The following is a 22798-nucleotide window of genomic DNA, read 5'->3' as shown; positions in this document are numbered from 1 at the left end:
TGTTGGCAATGAAAAAAAAAATAGGGAGGAAAATATTTATTGAAATCAAGTGTTTCATTTATGATCTATGTTCCTATTAGAATATGCGCAAGGTACAGTGATTCTTGATCATAAACATTAGAAATTGGAGCATTCTAAATATCTATATTTTTGTTATTCTATAATAATATCTATGAACTGTTTTTTCCTTCAATACATGTATACAATAATCAGAATTTTCAAAAGTCAGACTGTAAATGACATCTAAATTTTTTTCCAGAAACCTATAATTCCTTCAATTATTTCCTATTTATAGATTGTTTTATATATTTAACTCCAAATGTCAATACAGAAACATTTGAATAAAACTCTCTGGTCTAAGAATTCTTTCGCTTGATTTTAATATAAACCAGTACAGCTAGGAGCAATATTCTTTTATATTTCTTCTGTTTTTGTTCCCTTTCCCGGGAGAAGAATTCACCTTTTCAAGATTCACATAAATAAAAATAGTCGTATTACTAAGGAAACAACCTGGAATCACATTTCAACTGCGAAAAATCCTTCACTGGTTTTAAATTCAACGTTTAAGTCGAGAAGAGGTGGAACGGAAAGTATGAAGGCTTCCTCTATCTCTCTCTCTGGTATTCTCAAACATCAAGAGTCGAAAACTTATAACATAGTGTTCGAAATAAGCTGAAATTGAATTTTGAAACTTTCCATGGGAGCTGCCATTCCTGTTTTGGAACATAATTCTGGTGTTCATCATCCTGACATTCGTGTACATGACTTCACTTCAGTTTAAGCAGCTGAAAGCAATATTTAATTTTGATAACTTCTACCGCGATCTCGTCATTTTGACTTACGTTTACTCGAAACTGATCAAAGCGGATTGCTTTTATCGGGAGTAAAAGTTCAGTTTTCTCTTTGGAAAAGAAATCGTAAGTGCGTTTTGAGTTAATAATTCAAATGTCAATTATGAATAGGATGATACCGAAATGTGATCGCCGGATTTTATGACATTTATGAACATCTTTATGACTTTTAAAATGTTTGAATCTTTATTCATTTTCGAATCTCACAAATTTACCTTCCGTAGTAATCTTGAAAGTTAAATACATCTTTGATTGGCATCGATGTATTTAATGCAAATATACGCATTTCAGATTAATGTACCTATTTAGAAATGCTTCTTTTCTATGCATATTATATGTATATATGCATATAGTATAATTCTGTAAATATCCTGACTTAATTAAAATTGGAAAAAATCAAAACTTAAAATATACATTAATTTACTAAAAAAAATCATTAGATAAATGTAGGTAATGTGGAAAATTATAGATTTTCTTCTAAGATGCAATAAATATTGACCGAATTTTTAGATTAGAAGATAGTTATAAGAAATTGAAAATAAATTTTTCTGAAGAAAATTTTAAATAAATGGGAAGGTTAATTCATCCCCAGATTCAAGCCATAGAAACTTATAGATTAAATCAGCAAAAAGATTGTTATTTGTCGGATTCTATATCGTGATGTCTTTTATTAAATTCAATGATTATTACAAAATAATAGATAAAATTATGTTATTTGTAAGGTAATTAAAGACTCAACAAAGAAGAAGCAGGATTTTGATGATTTAATGTTCCATTATGCATCGAGGTACAGATTTTAAAGTCGTACAGGGACAACATCTGCCATATTCAAAAAACAAATATCATAAATGATGTTCTTAATTAAAAAGGAATATATGAGTAAGTGAAAAGAACCATGCTTTATATTCAATATCATTTGCTTATATTTCATGTATCAATTTACGTTCGATATAATATTCCTAAAATATATATTTTTTCTTTTCCTTTTTAATTACCAATGACTATAGTTTAACTATTCTTTTATTTTTAAGTTATGACTGAAATTGCATTATTTACAGAAATGTAATTTAGTTAGTTCCTATTAAGAAGCAAACTATTTGATGATATGCTGACCAATTCCCAAAAATATTATTAATTTATAAACTGTTTTAAATTTATAAATTGTGTAAATTTGTTTTGATTTATAATTTATAATATATTTTATTTATATTTTAATTTATAATGTATAGTATATTTTATTTATATTTTAATTTATAATTTTTAAATTTATAAATTATTATAAATTTATTTTAAATTTTTAATTAATTTATAAATGGATAATACGAAAGACAAAAAACACCTGTAATTCTCAAAAAAAGTTAAAATATCATAAAAACATTTGTGTCTTAACAAATTTATTTATATAAAATTGTTAAATTTTGCAGAAATTTCAAAATTTGAATGTCAGCTATTTAATTAGTTACTTATTTGTAAATTATCCCCAAAAGCAATTTCAATTTTTATAATAGTGACTACGGAAAGGCTGAAAAAGAAAAGACATTTAGAACGAGTTTATCTCCATTTTCTGAAAACTGAATTAATTGAAAATGTTAGCACAAATTAGTAATCACTGGAATTTAAGGTATAACGAAGCCTTTTCTCTATATTTTTCTTAACACGAAATATAAGAAAGTATCATATTCTTTTAACTCCAAATATTTGAAATCTTTTATTAACAGTTTAGAGTTCATTTCAAATGTTCCAAAAAATCCAATACTCAAAAGGTTTTCAATGAAAAATGGTAAGAAAAAAAAACATTCACCCATTATTAAGAAACAAAATGAACATAAAACTTAAAGTATTCTGTTTGACTTCTGTGGAAGGAGATATATGCAACAATGTATCCAGATAAAGCAATGTAATGATAAAAGAAACAAACGGAACTTTGTCATGTACATCCTTACTGTGATGTATTTAAATGGTAATTAGATAACTTAAAAGCAATTCAATTAAAAGCTTATTATTCAAAGAAGTCAAAAGTTAGTTAATTCTGATATCAATTTATGCAGAAAACAGTATAATTTTGTCGTAATTAACTGAAATGTATTCAAATTAAAGTTAAAACTAACAAGTAAACATTTCATGAAAACATAACAAATGAGTAAATAATCCATCCAAAAATGCTATATTTGTGAAGAAGATTAGTTTATTTCATTTCTACAAATAATTATAAATGTTATTTCTAAACAAAACGTGAAGGCTGTGCTGGCATTTGTTAATAAACACTTTAAAAGAAATTAAAATTGAAACACATTAAGTTGAATAAATGAAAATGTTAATTTTAAATAATGAGATAAAGAAAGAATTTTTCAGACAGTATAATAGGAGATATTTAATGTACAATAAATTCATAAAAAAGTAAATTCTTAAAACTATTTAAGATAATAGAAAAGAGAGATACCTCTTAATTGTATGGCAAAGTATATATTCTTCTGTACTCATGAAACTTAACATACGATTTTAATTATTTGATTTCCATTGAGTATAAATTGTATTGTATAAATATAATTGAGTATAAATTAATTAATTATTGAGCTTAATTGTATAAATTAGGTAATTCTTCCAAATAAAAAGCACTTTTCAAATAATAAGCTCTTCATTCTGGCACTTGAGTTTGTAGAAAACATTACTTAAATAGTTTATTTAATTAGTTTAAGGACTGAGTAATATCAATTAAATTGAAGAATATACTCTTCATTTCTTAGAGTCAGAAAAGCAGAAATGAAGTAAAATCAGCATTACTGAAACATTCCAACATTCCTTTTAATCGTTTTTTAATTGATTTTTTTTGTCCCAAAATATTTTTGTTCATTTTAATGTTAAATTTTGGTAAACAAAATTACTTCAAAGCTCTAATACAGTTTTTATTGTATTAGAGCTTTCACAAGATGACTCAAATGTTGTACTACAGCTCTAATAAATATTTTATTGTAACTAAAAAATTATTTCTATGATATAATTTTTAAAACATTCAATATGTTGTAATAATAATTTTAAATAAATTCTTTAGAATTGTTCAACATCCGATATTTTGAATTTTAGTCATTAAGTTCAAGCAGTCTCATTTTAAATTGTTCGTATACTAATATTTTCTGACAATAATTTACAATTATAATCGTTTAACTACCTAATAACTAAAATTCAAGAAAATATAATTGATTACGAATATTTCATTCGTATTTTTTTGCCTTGAGGTCAAATTTTATTGTTCATTTTTTTTTCACAAATTAAAAATATTATTCAATTTGAGATGTTTAAAAGTAACTATAATTATTATTAGAGAGCAATTTAAGAGTAACTATTGAAGAATAACTAGCAATTAAACTGACTTTTCTTAAACTCAAATCAATAAATATATTATATATATATACACCTTACATTTATAATTTTTTTTAAATTACCAACATATTGAATTTACAATAAGTCCATACTGTATAAAATATATTCTTCCCGAAAATGCTCAATATCTTATAACGTTTCGCATTAATGCAAGATAAACACAACAACATGTTTGTAAGTAATAAAAGTAATAAAAACAATTGCCGATATTTCTAAAATTTGACTCCATTATCTAAGGGAAAATGTTAAATTATATCACATTATATATTTGCTAGAACTTGCGAAAGAGAATCTTTCCAAAAAGTCACATAATGTACATTGAATTAGAAATTTAATCAGGTTAAAAGCATTCAAATCTGAATTTTTTATATTAATGAAAATGAAAAATATCTTAATTAACAGGGTGAACAGAACAAGTTTCAATAGCAGCAGTTTGCTAGTTGTGAAACTCAAATTAAAGAATTGGATTTTAACATTCTTCAAAACCTAATTAAACACAACAAACACTATTCCACTATCAAAAATTACCACAATGCTTTGTCTCGTAAAATTACCTTTATTGCCAACTGAAAGCTAATCAAGCATTTCAGTTTCTTATTCACTAAATTCCAGCATAATTTCCCATCTTTGGTTATTCCAACATCTAAATGCAAGTAAGATTATTTCAGTTATCTGAAGAATACTTGCTGCCATTACGTAGACGGACTTCTTTGATTCTTCTTTTTGAGCAGCCAAAAGGGAGCTTCCATTCACTAACGATATATTATATATTAAAAAAATATCCACCAATCCAGGGAGTTTGCCTGGGTAAACCAATCAATTATCTTCAGAAAATTATGGTACTAAATAAGTATTTCTCTTTTTTTCGCACCAGAGAGAGAAAAATCACCAATTTTGACCAGTAATGACTACTTATGACACTGTATGCTCATTCCTTTCCTTAATAATAACAAAACCGATTACTGTATATAAAAATCCAAATTCCCAATTTGCAGAAATAAAAAGTACGTTCTGCTAATTTTTTTTTCTTTCTGAAATGAGAGTTCAAAACTTTATCAGATCAGGTATTGGTTTCTAAGCTTTTTTTCGTTCCAGATCTGTTTAATCAGAGAATGGGTTTTGATGTCCATTTCTAAGGCTGCTATTCGAGAATGTAATGGTAAATATTCCTTACTTTTTAATCGAAGAATTTATATTGAACTCCTAAGTAATATCTCACTTCCAATCAATTGAATTGATCCACATCATTCGTCAAACTTCCTTTATAAATATTTAATTCCGGGTATCGACGAAATGGAATGTTTCTATGAAAGAGATCTTCCCAACTTAACTTAGTATTATCTTACGTATGCAAAATGAACGGGTGAGAGGTATTGGTACCATTACCAAAATCAACGGGTACCATTTGTTACTGGAAGCTGCTCATTTTAGGAGGAATATGAATTGATTAATTGAGAGAAATGAAGGTTTGCCAAAACTCGTTATGTTGAAATTAGGGTAACCTTTGATGTGATTTTGTTTCAACATTTTCCAAGGAAAAAGATATATATTTAAAAAAAAACATTCGAAAATAAAATTGATTGAATCACGCATGAAATAGGAAATTAACCATTTAAGCCACATAAGTAGAACAAAATTATTAAATAGAATGATAAGTGAAGTAGTGTTAATTATATTTACATATATTTTTCACAAAATCTTCTTTTTATCTTAAAATTACCTTTAAAATAAACTAACCATCTTTTTCAAATTTTACGATTCGGAATATATCCTTACAACAGCTGGTATATAATTTTGATTTCACTGATTTAATAGAAAATTAATCCTCATAAAAATTCATCTAGTTACTAAAAGAATTATTCCGTTTTTGAAACAGTAATACATATATATCATGATTGAATTTGAATAAGAATTTTAAATAGGTCCTGTATAGAATGAATATTATGATTTTTTCAGTGACTTAACAGGTTTTTTAAGGACGTATTAATAGAACGGTCTAATTTTTAAATTCTAAAAACATTTTCTAAACTTCCATAAAATTTTCCAAAATATCATTTATTTTTGTAAACTCACTATATTCTTCATTTCAGTTTTTATTAGGGGACAATTTTTATTTCAAAGAGTCATATGATTAAGAAAAGTGAAAATAAATAATGTAAATTATAAAATAAGACTTAAAGCATTTCTCTAATTAAATATTTCGATTTAAAATTATATTTTATGGAAATTACTACTCTTAAATGAAATTGAAATAAAGAAGTAAAGCAATTACTCAAAATAATTACTCTCATTATTAAGTAATGTGTAATCCTATCTAAATTTTTTAAATATTTTTTTCCGTGAAAGTCTGTTAACGAGCAAATTGATCTGCATAGAAAAATAAAATCAATCCTTTGGTATATCGTTCTTCCTAATTTCCAAATTTATATTTCTTTGCTACGAATAATATAACTCTATTATTATATTTTATTATATTATATTGAAAAAAACGTTTTTTTAATAATTAGTTCAATGGATATTAAAATGTTAATACAACTAATTACCCATATATTTAATTTTTGAAAAAGTATTTAAATTTTTTTAAGGTTTCGCGATCTTCTGGCAGTCTGTTCAACTGAATTATGTATTGATTATACCTCACATTAATTAGAATTTCCGGAACTTTTATGCACATGAAAGACAGGTTTTTAATGCCAATAATGTTTGTATGAAAACGGTTCTTTTATCATTAGAGCCTGAATAAAGATATGTTAAGAAGTAAATTTATTATATTTATTTATTTGTGCTCATTTTTTCGAAAAAAATCAAACAAAGAATATTTTAATTGAATGAGAAAGATAATGTTGATATCATTTTTTTTTGTAACTGCATGAAAAGTGCTAATGTTTCTTTTTGGGCATTTCACTTTAACAGTAGGATGCATTGCAGACATGGTAATTATTGATTATACATGCCATAATTCATGAAAAATTATTATTAATTTGATTTTGAAATATTTTTTAAAAAAAATGCTTTTTATATGGGAAAGTTTTGTTATAAAAAGGCGAAATTACGAAAATTAGTGAGAAAAAATTATTTAGAAAGATTGAATCAAAGAATCTTAATATCCTATCGGAAAAAACTGCAAGATAATTGAATGAAAACATTCATCAATAACTTCAAAATCTATATTTTAATTATTGGAAGTTATATCATAATTGGTGTTTTTGTCAGTGTGCCTATGTTAATTAATTCAGAATTCAATTCGAATAAATCCAATATAGGAAAACTTTCTTATTTTAAATAAAATCATTTAATTAAAATGCTTTATAGCATTTACCATGTATCGGTTATAATCTGTAAAAAGTTTATCAGCTCCTAAAGTGATATATATATATATATATATATATATATATATATATAGCTTGCTGCAAAATATCTAAACAGCATTTTTCCAAAACCCTCATCATTTTTTGTTCGTATTTCGGAAAGAAACAGCGAATAAAGATTGAAGACTGATGTATTACCATCAAAACTATAATAGTTTAACTTACGAAATCAACTTTGCTTTAAAATTGAATTGACAGGATATGACAGCAGCTCATTTCAATGGAGGTTTTTTTAATTTTCATTAGTTTTTTTAAAGCAAATACTTATTAAAAGTTATACTCACTGTTCTTGCATTTATAAAATGAGCAGTTTATTTTGAAAGTGGGACAAGTCCAGTTTTGAAAAAAAATGGAGATAATGGCACTTACAGATAAAACATGTTATGATCTTTTTATGCGTAAAATTTTATAGTAAAAAAAAAAAAAAAAATTAGATTCTAGTATTTGGGAGATGGAAGCTTTAACTCTTAACAGTATTAAAAATCTGTTTATTTTGATAATGTTGTAAGTCCATCTTAGATTGAAATTATATTTGAACAAATATATTACGGCAAAAGTTTGCTCCGGTTGCTGTAAAGTAAAGCAATTATGGCCGTTTGTCATTATGTCTGAAATCTCAAGTTATTTATTTTTGATATTGAAAATCGGTAGTTGTACAGTATTTCATAAATAATAAAAAGTATATCTTAATTATGTGTGTCGATAATAATATGTTTACTTCCATCACCTATTATTCAGTCCAGTGACAATGAAATAAATATCATTGATCACAAATTTTTATTGTCAGGACATTCATTTCTACTGAATGATAGTAATTTTGGAGTGGAACCATCGAGTAACTTTTCAATCCAGATACCATTTCCTTGCATATACCCCAGGATTATTATAAAATGATACAAAATTGTCAAAAACATAATAAATTTTTAATAGAAATTAAACATGGAAATTTATTTTCAACCCAACCACTGGAAAAAGCGGTTATTTTAAAAAAAGAAAAATACCGATGGAGAAACAGTGAATTGATTAATTATATGCTGGATCAGATTTACAAGGCGTGCACCATACAAAATGTTCAACAAAACTTCGATAGAACGAGATTTTGAATTTAAAATTATCGATTCGTCAACACAACGAGGAAGGTAAATAATTCCAAGTTATTTCAGAAATATAAAATTATCTTGTATATATATATAAAAAAAGAGATTTATTACATCTGAAAAATACAAGGATATGATGGATTTATTACCATACATACCACCCGTTCATCATGAACATTTTAAAATGTTAAATCCTGAATAAAATTCAATTTAATTATACCTGGGTATAAACTGAAAATGTATAATTTCATTGAAATTCTTAATAAAACTGAATTGCTTTTTTTGTTATGTTATATTTTCTACAAAAATATTCTTTGTTTTGTTTCACTTTTTATCAAATTATTAAATATTTATAAAAACTTGAATAGTATTTTGTTTTTATTATTAAAAAAAGACTGATGCAAGTGAAATATTTCCCAATTAAATGTACGGTTACAATAATTTATTAATTTTGAAAGTGGAGCAAGTCCATTTAGTTATAATAAAACTTTTCTTTTTTTAAATCAGCATTGTAAACACTATTGAATTAGAAACTTACATTATCTGGTATCACAAAAAATAAAAAATATATCTATTAATTCTTACCCATATTTTTTAATTTATTGAAACGCAAACCTTTAAATATCTCGCAATAACAAAAAATGGACTTGCCCCATTTTCAAAATAAACGGCTCAGATGCGTCATGTGATAAAGCAATATTTTCATCCTAGCGGTAAAAAAATCAATCTTCGTTTGATTTCTCATAAAAAAATAAGTGCAACTAAATAAAATCGTTAAATTTAACAGTTATTTAATTAATCGTTAAATTTAACAGTTATAATGCTGGATTTGCCTCCCAAATAAATTGGAGTTTGGATTAAAATTATGCTTAACATGTATGCAGTACCGTGATGCATACCATATAAGCGTTTCTTTATTCACTTCCTACTGCGAGACAAACTGTTTTGAAATGTAGAGGTGCATTTAAGATTTAGAAAGAAGACTCGCTTTTTCCTTTCTTTTTTTTGTTACTTTCTATAATTAAAACTTATAATTTCAGATATTGAAAAAGAAAATCTATTTCCTCGTACTGTTCAAAGTTTGTCTCTCTTCTGTATGAGAAAAAAAATTGTTTTCGAGGAAAAATATATCGAATTCGTATTATCCCTGGACACAATGTGAATACATTTTTTCATGTAATGAATTATTTGCTTCTATTATTTGCTATATATTTCTTGATGTTTTGCTTTAAACTGAATAATTTGATTTAAAACACTTAAATAATATAGCTATCTTATTATGTAATAAATATAATAAATATTATGAGCATTACTTTTTTAATGGCCTTTGGGATAATAATTATAAAATTTAGCTAATATGGCATAAATGATAACTTCCATTGACAGATGAATCTGTTGTCCCAGTCTGAATTAATGTAGGGTTGAAATTCTTATCTTTTTTTAACTATTAAATTTTGGGGCTTTCGAGCTTTTAAATTTTCTTCAGATATCCTGTACTGTATCCTATTGTAATTCCAAAAGATAAAACATTAAATTTTGAGATTTATTAAAATTACATGAGAAGAGTCTTAAAACGTTTACTTAAGTTATTTTTGTTATATGGTGTAATGTAGTTCAGCTTACGCAAGTTGTTAAAATTGCGTGGGAAGAATCTGAAAACATTTTCTTAGCATATTTATTCAAACAAAGTTCTCTATAAAAAAGGAAAATTATCATACATGAAATCTTAAATCTTAAGTCAACAGTCTAAGAATTTATCGAATAAGAATTATAATCTATATTAATTTATGTTAACGAAAAAATGTAGCTTCATTTTTAAGGATGTTTTCTCTAAAAATATTTCTAAAAGAATGTAAGATAAATGATATTAAGAGAAAAATATTCAGAAAATTCAAATTTTAATTTCTTATTTGAGAATTGCGTTTTATTTCAGAATTTAAAATATACTTAACATAATGAATTATTTTTAAATTATGTGCATTATTAATTTCCTTTTTATATATTGTTCCCATATGCTTCAGCAGGGAAAATATTTTCTGGACAACTGATGCCATTCAAATTATTTTTGTTCTACTCAAAACTTATATATTTTCTTTTGATTAAGTTATTCACTAAATTATGTCTCAAATTTTTGACAATGATTAAAATTTTAAGATTAAATCAAAGAACTTAATGTATAATCTGTTTATTACATATTTTCCATTGTGTTTATTTTTCATTAACATTGGTTTTGTTGTTAATTATTATTATTATTATTATTATTATTTATTTTTTTTTTTTTTTTGCCAATAGTGGTTGGTGTAGAAGTTTTACTTTTATTGGTTAAAAGGAAAGCTCCAATTGAGTTGAAGGATATTTCGCTTATATTATGAAATCAGTTATATATATTAATTTGTTATTAAAAACAGTGCTGCAGATTCGACAATGCGATAATTGTGTTTAAGTTATGTTCCTACCCTAAAATCCATGTTTCTGTGAAAATCGTCGAATTTTTTTTTTATGTGTTCATTTTATAATCTATACATTTGAGATACAAAACTGTCTTATTTTTGTTCTTACGTTAATTAGCAGAGAAGTTACAGCCTAATTAATAAACTGGAAGTTGATCTTTTTTCCACCGGAAGTGGGAATTTAAAGTAACACTAAACTGTAAACAATACATTTACCCGACTATTTTGTAACTTTTAAGCGATATAAATGCCAACATCCTTTTAAATCAAAGTTTTCTTTTTACATTTTTAAAATTATTTTTTTAAATCTGGCAGCAATTTTTTTATTCAAGTTTGAATACTGAAGTTGACTATTATATTGAAACTGATGGGAAACTTACTGAAGACTCTACAGAAGGTCTTTACTCAAATTTTACAGTATCTTGTAAATGTGGATTTATGACTGAATTCACGCCAACCCCCAAAATGAGTAAAAGATCATCTTTGAATACTTTATTGGAATTGGCATTAAGATTGATTGGCAGAGGATTTTCTTTTGGGAAGAAATTGCTAGCCACATTAAATTTGCCATATGCTTCTAAACAGGCTTTTATAGCTGATGGAATGAAACTGTTAGAATCATTGAAGTACCATTGTGAGAAAAACCTGAAATCTGCATCTAAAGAAGTGCAAAAGTGCAAAATTTGAAAATAAAAAGCACAATCTGAGGAATTTTTGTAGATGGCACATGGCAACGGAGACGCCGTATGTCACTAAATGGCTGTGTCTCAGCTATTTCCATGGATATTGGGAAAATATTTGATTTAGAAGCGATGACCCAATACTGCAGAGTGTGTGAAAGGAATATTTCTTGCAAACATGAATATTCTAATTATAAAGGGTCATCGGGAAATATAGAAGCGGTTGGTGCTTATAGAAATTTCGAACGATCAGTATAGAAAGGTACATATAGAAAGTACAATACATCGAGTAGTTTGGTGTTGGTGACTCTAAACCTGACTGACTTTAATGTAGAGGACACGTACCAAAAAGAGTAGAGTCACGACGTAAGAAATTAAAAAAAGAAAACCGAAGGACTCGGTGGAAAAGACAAATTAACCGATAAATTTATCGATAAACTTCAAAACTACAATGGAATTGCTTCCGTAGTAATGATGGAGATATTGAAAAAATGCAATCTGCTGTTATAGCTTTTATCTTTCACTGCTGTTCTGGCAGTAGAATCTTAATGCATAGGCAGTGTCCAGAAAGGAGCGACAGCTGGTGTCGATATCAATGAGCTGTGAGCAAAGAAAAAAAATATTCAGAAAAATTACCACGTCTCCCTAGTATTGTCATCAAAGTGATAAAATCCTCATATTTAGAACTCTGTGATGAGAATTATTAAAAAAATACTTACATGGTATGACACAGAATAATAATGAAAGTTCCAACAACATCTTGTGGCCAGTATTACCTAAACAACATTTTGTAGAAAAGAACACTTTTAGGTGCATATACGCCAGCCATATTGTTTAATTATGGTTATATAGAACTAATAATTATTTTTAAACATTTATAAATTCCAATTAATCCCCTGACTTTAAAGATATATATAGGAATCGATTATGAGCGCATTTAGAAATCGAAACACCAACCATTGCCCTCTACTAAACGGACCTTAAAAAAGCTGAAAGCTAAAAAAAAATTATCAAAATGAATTTGAAGAGGGTTTGGCACACAAGTACGGTGAATTTTAAGAATGAAAAATGGGAGAAAATTTTGTATAGTATATTGAAATCTTTAAATGTGTTTTCTGAAAAACTGTCACTTTCAATATTTTGCTTTACACTAAACATCATGAAAAAAAATTTAAGATATTGAATTCAAATTTTAGGAAAATGTTTAAATATATATTATCTGTTTTATGAAATAAAATTTAATCTCTATCTTCATTTCTTTTAAATTTTATTGCTTTTCTTGTGAAGAAAAGTGAATTTTGATACAAAATTTAAAATATTTCAAAAACTTTTCAAAATTTTGCAAATATTTTAGTTCATAACACAGGTAAGGGCGTTATTTATGTACTGTATGAAATTGAATTGAAATATATTTATCAAAATTTTTAATAGAAAGTTTAATTAAAGTTAATTTAAAGATTTCAATAATTTTAATGTAATTTTTCACTGAAATTTGACTAAAAACTACTAATATTTCCAAAATTAATATTATGTTCATGCAAATTGCATTTAAATTTTAAGTTTTATGCTCCATTTTAAATAAAAACATCTTTTGCTTGTTGAAAATTTAAATATTTTTTTCAAAATCATCGAAGGTAGGCACATACTTTAAGGTTTAATATCGAATGAATTAAGTTGCAATCCAAGAGCACACACATCAGAATTTTATATATATATTATTGAAAATTAGTAAAATGACAATTAATAGGTATTAAGAAAAATATAAGGGCCAATATTTTGCGGGTAACATGATTTTCAAATTATTTCTTAATGAGTAATTTTTTATAACTTTTTTAACATTATATAGTAGGTACTTATATGACATACCTTAAGCACACGATGTTTTTCCCAAGAGCATATAAAGGAAGATTATGAAGAAGATGGTTATTAAAAGTAGCAGCATTTCACCATTTCTAATGCATTAAAATATGACTCTTAAAGAACAAAGAACATCTGGGAAAATATTTTTTCATTCTTTTTCCTCTGAAATTACTTTGCGTTTTTGAAAGTGTCTAAGTTTAATTTTTTTAAAGAAGTCTTCAGTAACAAATAATGTAACGAAGTTCTATATTTATCGAATTGAAATTTGATATGATTTTTTTACTGTTTCGAAACCATGCAATTACATTCACATTTTTTTTAAAATTCCTGCAAAATAATTTTATAAACTGAACCTTTATATCATAACTGAAACTAAGAAAGTAAGATATTTATAAAATCTCTGACGGTTAGACAATTCTGAGAATTTCAAAATTTTATAATTTGAAAAAATATAGAATGATTATTACTATTGCATGATTATTACCATAGAATGATTATTACTAATTTTGACTCAACACACAGATGTCAAATACATTTTTAATATTATATAAAGTGTATAAAATATCTAAAAATAGATTAATTATTTACTTCCTAAAGCGATTATTTTATTAGTATTATTCAATAATCATGTGATTGCATTAAGAAGTGAAAAAGGATATTTAAATTTTTTTTATTTATATTTTGAGCATTCTAATTGCATACCCAACCTTTCACAACCAGTGCCTTAACAAATGGATTTGACTTTTGTCAGAATCACAATATATAAAATTCATTTAAAGCATTTTATTCCGATTTAAATTTATGTTCATAAAAAAATAAAATCCTTTTAAAAGATTTAGCATCAAGTGAGAAGATATATCGAAAAGGGGAAAAAATAGGTTAAAATAAATTATTCTTTTGTTAAATGACTTGTCTTCTCCTTTCGTGCAATTTGAGTTTTATTGCTCGTTAAATGTGTGGAGTAAAAGAGAATATCTTTATAAAAGAATCTGACATTATTCAAGCATTTTGATTTTCCTTGGCTTTCAATGTTTTGGAACTTATTTAAAGTGATTTATTGTACATTGAATGGTGTGTGATGTTTTTATCAGTTTTGAATTCCATTTCAAGTATATATATATATATATAAAGATGACAAACAGCCTGTTTTAGCTTCGCAGGCTGATTTTAGATAAGGGCACTTAGTATTTCATTTAGAAGTTCTGTAGGTAAATACAACGCAAATCAGACAAATGTTCCTTTTTCGTTTTGAAAATTTTTTTCGATAGTACTCGTATTTTCTTTCTTCACCCAAAAATACAACACTATTTCAGGATTTGTAAGTTGTGTATTATTTTTTTCAGTATCCCAAGACTAGAATTATTCGACGATTGCCCGTATCAAAGGGTTGGTACGCAAGCATTTATTACGCATTTTAACTCCGCCAATAATCTGAATTCATCCCTGTTGCTCATTGTAAACACTTTCCCCTTTCATCTTTCTTCTCGTCTCTTTTTTGACGAAATAAACTCCTCCTGACGCATGCGCAAGAAAGTGGAGTGTTTCAGAACCTGAGAAAAAACCATGCAAACACGCACATAATAATTATTTCGTCTGAGAAAAAAATGAGAACATTGGATTATCGATTCTCAAAATATTTGAAAACATAACTGAGTTTTTTTCTCTATAATAAACATTTGACACAATTTAAATTTTGTAATTTTGTAATGAACATGTATTATATTAATACTCCACCATGCTAATGAGTCTAAAACAGCTACTGTTGGGCAAAAGATTATTTTGATGACATATAATATTTACTAAATAATTTATATATTGAGAATTGTTAACAGTATTCTAAAATGTGTAACTCATTTTTGAAACGATTTATCTTTATTTTCCAGAAAAAAGTTAATATTTATTTTTATTTTTACATAAAAAGATGTTGTAATTTCAATAAATGAGAACATATTTAAGTTAATTTTACATATTAAGCCTGATAAAAATTAAACTGTTTTATAAATTCACTCTGTTAATTTTAAATCAAATTTAAAAGTCTTATTATCGAATTGGATCATTCTGGTAACTACCTAGTAACTTTGCAGTTTTTATAACAAGCAAAACTTGAAAAATTTTTAAGTTTCTTAAGAATTATGGAATGAAATCATCTTGTCTATTATTATTTGCTCAAGGAAAACAGCTGCATAAATATAATAAATATGCAGTTGCTTTAAAACTTAATAGAAAAAAAAAGAAAAAGGAACCTAAACTCATGGAACATATTTCCCGATATATGGGATATATGTATCATATTTCAAAGTATTGTCAGATATCAATCAGATTTAAAATTTAGAATTTGCAAGACTTACTAAATGATAATACTTTATGTTTAAAACAATGCATCCGATTACCTTAGAATCAATTGATAAAATAAACCTCTGGAAAATTTAATTTGCCAAATTATAGCAAAAAATGAAACCAAATATGTCTTTCACAATTAAATGGTGTGATACAAATAATCACAATTATGTATCCAAATCGAGTCTTAAAACACATACATGCAGTAGAAATCAACAGAAAGAGAAAAAAAGAAAGTAGATGTTAAAATGAAATTTTGAACAAAAAAATTGAGAAAATACGGCAGGAAGAAATATTTTGACAGGTATTCTAAAAAGAATATAGTAAACAGATGAAACCTTGAATTTAGACTGTGTTTCTGAGAAAAATTTTTGACGGAGTTGTAAAGCCAAATAAAAATTCCACCAACACTCCTGTAAATCCGTGACTTTCGCCTTAAAGACTTTTTTTCCTGCAACCCGATCACTCATTTCATTCTGAAAATTCATTAAATTTTCAAAAAGATTTAAGAAGGATGAGCAACATGAGGAAGAAGGATTGAGAAATACTTATAAATATATCCAAAGCAACTGTCGACGCATTGCTGAGACTGAAGAACAGAGATAGTGTTATTTGCTGCAAATCAAGTGATGCATTTAAGGAAATCCGTTCTTCGAATGGAATGTTTTTGACATAACATGATTCTTGGGCCAATTTATAAGAATTTGTGACATTCCATATCAGAGAGCCAATTTCCGTGCTTCTATTTACTTTCCGATGGTGTTATAGATGTCACGGCATCTATTCTTTTCCTTTGAATTATTTTTAAAAGAAACCGCTTTTTTGAAGAGCTGCATAGATAAAAGTCGAGATCGGACTCAATGATATAAAGTAATTGTTAGTGTGTGAAGTTAACATTCTGAGAATTGTATAGCATTTTTTGAGTTGTTTCTTCTATTGAAACAAAAATTATTATCAATATGATGTGGAAATTTTTAGCAATAAGTGCTTTAAAAATAAAGCTTGAAAATATCATTTTACCTTTTTTTTCAATACAATTAACTTTTTTTTTACTAGAATTAAAAATGAAAATTATATAGATGGTTCTTAAGTTATGATGTGGAAACAAAAGTTTTGATTGAAATATTTAATGTACAATGAATAAGCGTGTAGGATTTCTTAAAATTTTTGGCACTTTATATATTTAAAATGCAATTTATCTCTTCGTTTTGTTAATGAATTTTCTTAAATAAAAAAATATATTTCGAGATTTTTCTTAAATATGTTACTTCTAAATACGACTGCGAATGTTTTGGGAACTATAATTTGAAATGAGTTAAATAACATCAAATATTATCAACTTCATTTGAATTATTCAGACTTCTTTATACTAAAATATAATTTTACGTAAAATACTATTTATGGTATATTGTTTAAAAGATTAAACATAATAAGACAGAATATTTATGATTTAAATGATTTGAATCATCTTCAACTTGCAACTAATATTATCCTTTTTTTTTAATGTTTTATCAATCATATGTGCTTCTTCTTCTTTAGAAGATTTTAGCTTTACCAACGAAAATTAAAATTTTCATTTCATAAAAGCAGAATATTTAAAAATCTTAGCAAAAAATGGCTTCTCTTTAATTATCATGCTTTTATATTTCAAAAGCTGTACTCGTATATACATGAATAAAACAGAAATATAAAGTAACAGATTGTGAGTTTCGTGTATTCATTTATATATATCCTCTTAATTTTTTTCAAAAACATGAACATGATTCAAAATGTCGAAATCATGTTCTACATCTGTGATGTTTTCTCAATACGTATAGTATTTGCAAGCATATTCTGCTGATCTTATGGTTATAATAAAATATATAGTATGAATATCGTTACCTGTAGGGAAGGACATCGCAAAAAGAATTTCGTCATTCCTACAACAGAGCATGCGTTTTGAAATGCGAAGAAAGAGACGCTATAAGATACACTTTGTCAGTGAATTCAGAAGAACAGGAAGAATGTATATAGTTCTAATTTAATGAAATACAAATTTACATTTGATATATAACCAACCAAACCAAAAATAACAATCGAAATGCGCTTTATTTCCATCAGAAATTCTTCTGAATACTTATTTAGAACACTCCAAAGATTTCTTTTTTGATAATTGATTGAATTTTAAGGTCACAAAAACCACATCTGGTTATGCACTAAATAAAACAAAGTTTAATATACATACAATGTAATATTCGTCTTTATCGTATCAGATAGGCCGTAATCAGATATTCCTAATGTTAATATTCATGCAGCAGGATTATTGTGGCATGTAAATTTGTATTTCATTAAATTTATGTACTACAATATCTCGCATGCCCCTTTTTCTTTTACTAATTCAATGACAAAGAGCATTCCTTAACATACACCCTTTCCCCCCTTCCTCTCTTTGCTTCCTATGTCATGTACTATTGTAAAAATGACGTGTTTCAACATGTCTGGTTTTCTCTTTAAGTGTGTAAAAAATTTTGTGTATTCCTTATACAAATAACACCATTCATAGCCATTCATTTATCATCTTTCTTTTTTGATATTTTAATAAGAATTCGAATGTCTTATAAAATAATTATTTATATCCCTTTATTTGAAATATCCTTTACGAAGAAAGCATACATCTTTTGAAGTTACATACATCAAGAATCAGCATTAATTGTAAGAATGATTTGCCAACATACTTTTCTTCATTTAAGCAGAGAAGAGTAAAAAAAAATAAGGACTTTTCTCTTTCACTCTTTGTCCGTTCACTGAATCTCTGAAGAATTCTTAAATATAATATGTGGAAAATATTTATCACACAGGTCCAAATAGACTGAAATTGGATGCTCTAATGTTCGCGAAAATCGTCACTCATGCTTTAATCCATAATCATCAGTGTTTATCATCCTAGCCTTGTATACCTTGGAAGTATAAGAGATTCACAAATATATGAAGTTACAACTGACAGCAATATTCAATTTCGTTACCTTTTACATCTGTTTTAACATTTTGGTTTATATCCACTAAGCAGAACTCCGAAACTCTATCTGCGTTTATAGAAACGGACGTTTCGATTTTCTGCAATGAAGTCGAAACTCGAATGTATATTTTGAATCAATAATTTAATATTGTGTTCTGCGATGAAATATTAAGACAAAACTGAAACATAATAGGTGATAGTGTAAGATATTCTATGCGAATGGGGTTATGTGAAACATTTAACCTAGCGTCTACCTATAAATCGCCTGAATTAAGATTTTTAGAAGATACTTGTAAAATAATACTATACTAATACGAGGTATTAATTTTATGTAGCTCATATTAATATAGCACTTGTTATATACACTATTTAAATAGGTAACTAATATCTATCTATCTATCTATATATATATATATATATATATATATATATATATATATATTCATTGAAGCATATTCATCAATGCTAGGAAAACAGTGCACTCAATTTTCAAAAAATATTTCGAGTAAATCTAGGAATGTGGAACCCTGGTTTCATTTCTTGTTGTCTAAATGCTGTGCAACAAAACTACTCTGTCCATTTCAGTATTCTATGCCTTTTTGGAGTTGGGATTTATAATCACAAATTGACTACTCTCACTTGCCGCATAGCAAGCAGCAAAACTTGAATGACCGATACACCGAAATAGCAATACTGGCCAGAACTCTGATTGATCCCTAAGGTCATCATCGGTCGCAGTGCAACCTTTACTTAAGGAAGTATGCCTCATCATCGGTGGAAGGAGCCAGACTCCAACCTTTTCGTGTACCCACAGGAGGGGGGGGGGCGAGAAACAACCACCATACAGGAAGCTTTTTATCCTCAATTAAAGGATGTGATGAAAATATGCTATAAAACTGATGTCAAATGTGTTTTACTGTGTTATTCTGTCTTGTGAAATCAAATTGCAAAATTTTAGTGAGTATAGTATCTCGTTTTTGTAAATGGTTTAATTTATCTGATGCTTTACCAGTTGACTATTCTTAACATAATTTTATTAAGAACAATGAATATAGTAAATTGATGCGGATGAATTTTGACTTTCAAGTGAATATGTGTTGGGAACTGAAATGAATTGAATAATTGTTTCCAATTGGACCACTGCATAGCGACTGTTTCTATGTATATATGTTTTGTTGTCTTTAAATAGTGCCGTTGCCTAGCAACTGTTTCCATGTGTGTATGTCTTGTTGTTTTTAAAATAAGTTATTCTGTTCTGTTTTTTAGCAAGCGTTGCGTCTTTTTATTGAATAGACAGCCGCAAACGCATCGGGTGGATGCAAGAATCCCACTCAAGATGAGAAGATTTATTTAAATAAATAAAGCTTTATTTACTTTGAAGAAATATTTTCACTTAAAATTATGTTTTCTTACTTTTATTTATTGAATTTTCGCTCTCCATGAAATCTTGTTGTGCAGTTTTTAGATATATCAACAATGAAATGCTTTGAAATAAATATTACATTAAGATTTTTTTTATCTAAATTTTTTTAATTGCTTTTAATGTACTTACAAATTTATAAAAATGTATCAATTTTCATTGAAACACTTTCTTTTCAATTAATACACAAACGTGTTGCATTCAAACAATTAGTATACATAGATGAATGCCTTTTGAGTTAATTATCATCTTGACAAAAGGCAAATAAATTAAAAAAATTTCGGTGAACTGCAATTTACATAGAAAGAAAATAAACCCACATTTTGTTTAATTAGTGAATTGAAGAGAGAAAAACATGAAATAGCTGCTGTAATAAATTAAATGTTTGCTTTCAGTGAATTTTAAATCATGAACTGCTGTTATCTACAGAATTCATTGGAATCTAGGAGATAATCCACTTAAACGAACAAAGTTCGAGAAAGAAAACAGTTTTTACTTAATTCTTATTTTACAAATGAAATATAAAACCTAGCCCTGAAAATAAAATCTTATTATATAGCATGTATATCAATATTTATATGGCTCTTAAACATAAAGTAACTACAAAAAATAAATCTCAGCTATAGATTTTTTTTAAAATTGGACTATATTAGATATCGATACTTCAAGTTATTAATAACAAGATTCAGTTCCTTATTATCTTTAATGAAGAATAATAGAGAAAATAATCCATGGTTATATGATAAAAATAATATTATTTGGCACTTTTAGTTATTTTTTTTCTCCATAACAATTATTAAAAGCTGTTTTTAGAAACCATATATGGTTTCAAAATTTAAAAACTACAGATAAAAAATATTCATCTTTAATTCTATTTCCATAATGAATCAAATAATTTTATTTGATTCATTATGGATAAAGAACTAAAGATGAATAGTTATAGGCGAAATAATTAGATAGATTAATATTATAGGCCAGACGATGAGTTCTTAAAGTGATGAACAAATTCCTCATTTTTAATGAAAATATATTTTAGATATTTTAGTTTGAAGCGATGATTTATAGCAAAGCCAAGTCCTATTTATCATTTTCTATGTCGCTAAAATAAATATATTTGTCATCATAGAGTTTAATGAGTATAAAATTTTTTTTAACAGAATTATGTATTCATTTAAAATCTCAAAAATAATTTTAAAGAAAAAATTTAAAATAATATATATCATATAAATAATTTTCAAATGATACTTATTCGATTGTAATGAGAGTTCAATCAAGCGTAATTGATTGAAACTGCATAATTATCAGAATAAATTAATTGTATTTAAAATAGTTTATTTTATAAGTTAGATTGCATTTGTCTGATGTATGGAAAAAATTGGCTGAATAGTTTATTGGCTATATGTTAGTACTCCCTCTCACAATTTTTCAAAAAAGGCTTTCTGTAGATTTTTTTTCTTTTTTGGTTTGCACGAATTAGAAAAAAAATAGTCATTTTATTTAAGTAGAGGTCTGTTGATGACCATCCAATGAATTATTTATAAAATAATAATTATTCCTTTAGAATTATACAATATTCGAAATTGTTACAGAATGGTGAAGAGTGATTTCATTCAATATCGCAAGACAATGCTCCATTTTATAATATTCTTCTCAATAGCATGAATATTTATAAGTTAACTCAAACTTCTGGTCGTTACCTATATTGAAATTCGTCACAGGTCATTCATTTACCTAACACCCCTAAACGGAGAGACATAATTAATTGCAATTGTTTCTGACTGTGCCTTTCTAACTGTTCGAATCATGAATATTATTATAATCATAATCTGTCAATCATGTAAATAAGTTTAATTTACAAGTTTACAAGTTTAGTACACACAATTAAAAAATTCAAATGTTTTTATACAGGCTCTATACAATAGAATTTTTTGTCGTCATAAAATTTAGATCTCACTTAGGAGATGAGTGAATTCAAACAGTGTTCATAGCAGCGGAATACTTTTACACTTCCAGTCGAATATAGCATTTCTACAAAATGGAAAAATATATATATATTTTAAGATGTAAAGTACGAACGATTAAATAATAAAATATAATATTATATATCGTAGTGAGAATTTTAATGCATTAAATTATTTTAAGTAATAATAATTTAAAAGCAAAAGCAATAGAAAACACAATCCACTTTGTCCAATGATACTTAATTATCAAATATATTTCAATGAAAAAAAATCATTAAAAAATTAAATGGCTAGAAACACGAGAGGCCCTTGACTTTATACGAGATCTTGCTTTCTCGCTAAATGTTTCTTCCCTCTGAACTACAAAAGAATCAGAGCTGCATTGCGGTTTGGATATTATT

General features: G+C 26.4%; 1 protein-coding gene across 1 annotated transcript in view; it reads left to right on the top strand.

Annotated features, from left to right (window-relative positions):
* Window positions 1-11831, top strand: part of LOC129962539 (uncharacterized) — a 177562-nt gene extending 165731 nt beyond the window's left edge. Inside the window, exon 4 of the mRNA XM_056076296.1 lies at window positions 11460-11831. Within this exon, the coding sequence (XP_055932271.1) occupies window positions 11460-11831 (372 nt within the window). The remainder of the gene's footprint in view (window positions 1-11459) is intronic.
* The last annotated feature ends 10967 nt before the right edge of the window (window positions 11832-22798 follow it).

The sequence above is a fragment of the Argiope bruennichi genome, chromosome 3 (genome assembly GCF_947563725.1).
Source record: "Argiope bruennichi chromosome 3, qqArgBrue1.1, whole genome shotgun sequence".
NCBI classification, from domain to species: Eukaryota; Metazoa; Arthropoda; class Arachnida; order Araneae; family Araneidae; genus Argiope; species Argiope bruennichi.
The sequence above is the reverse complement of the archived record's forward strand: the minus strand, read 5'-3'. Positions and strand labels throughout refer to the sequence as shown.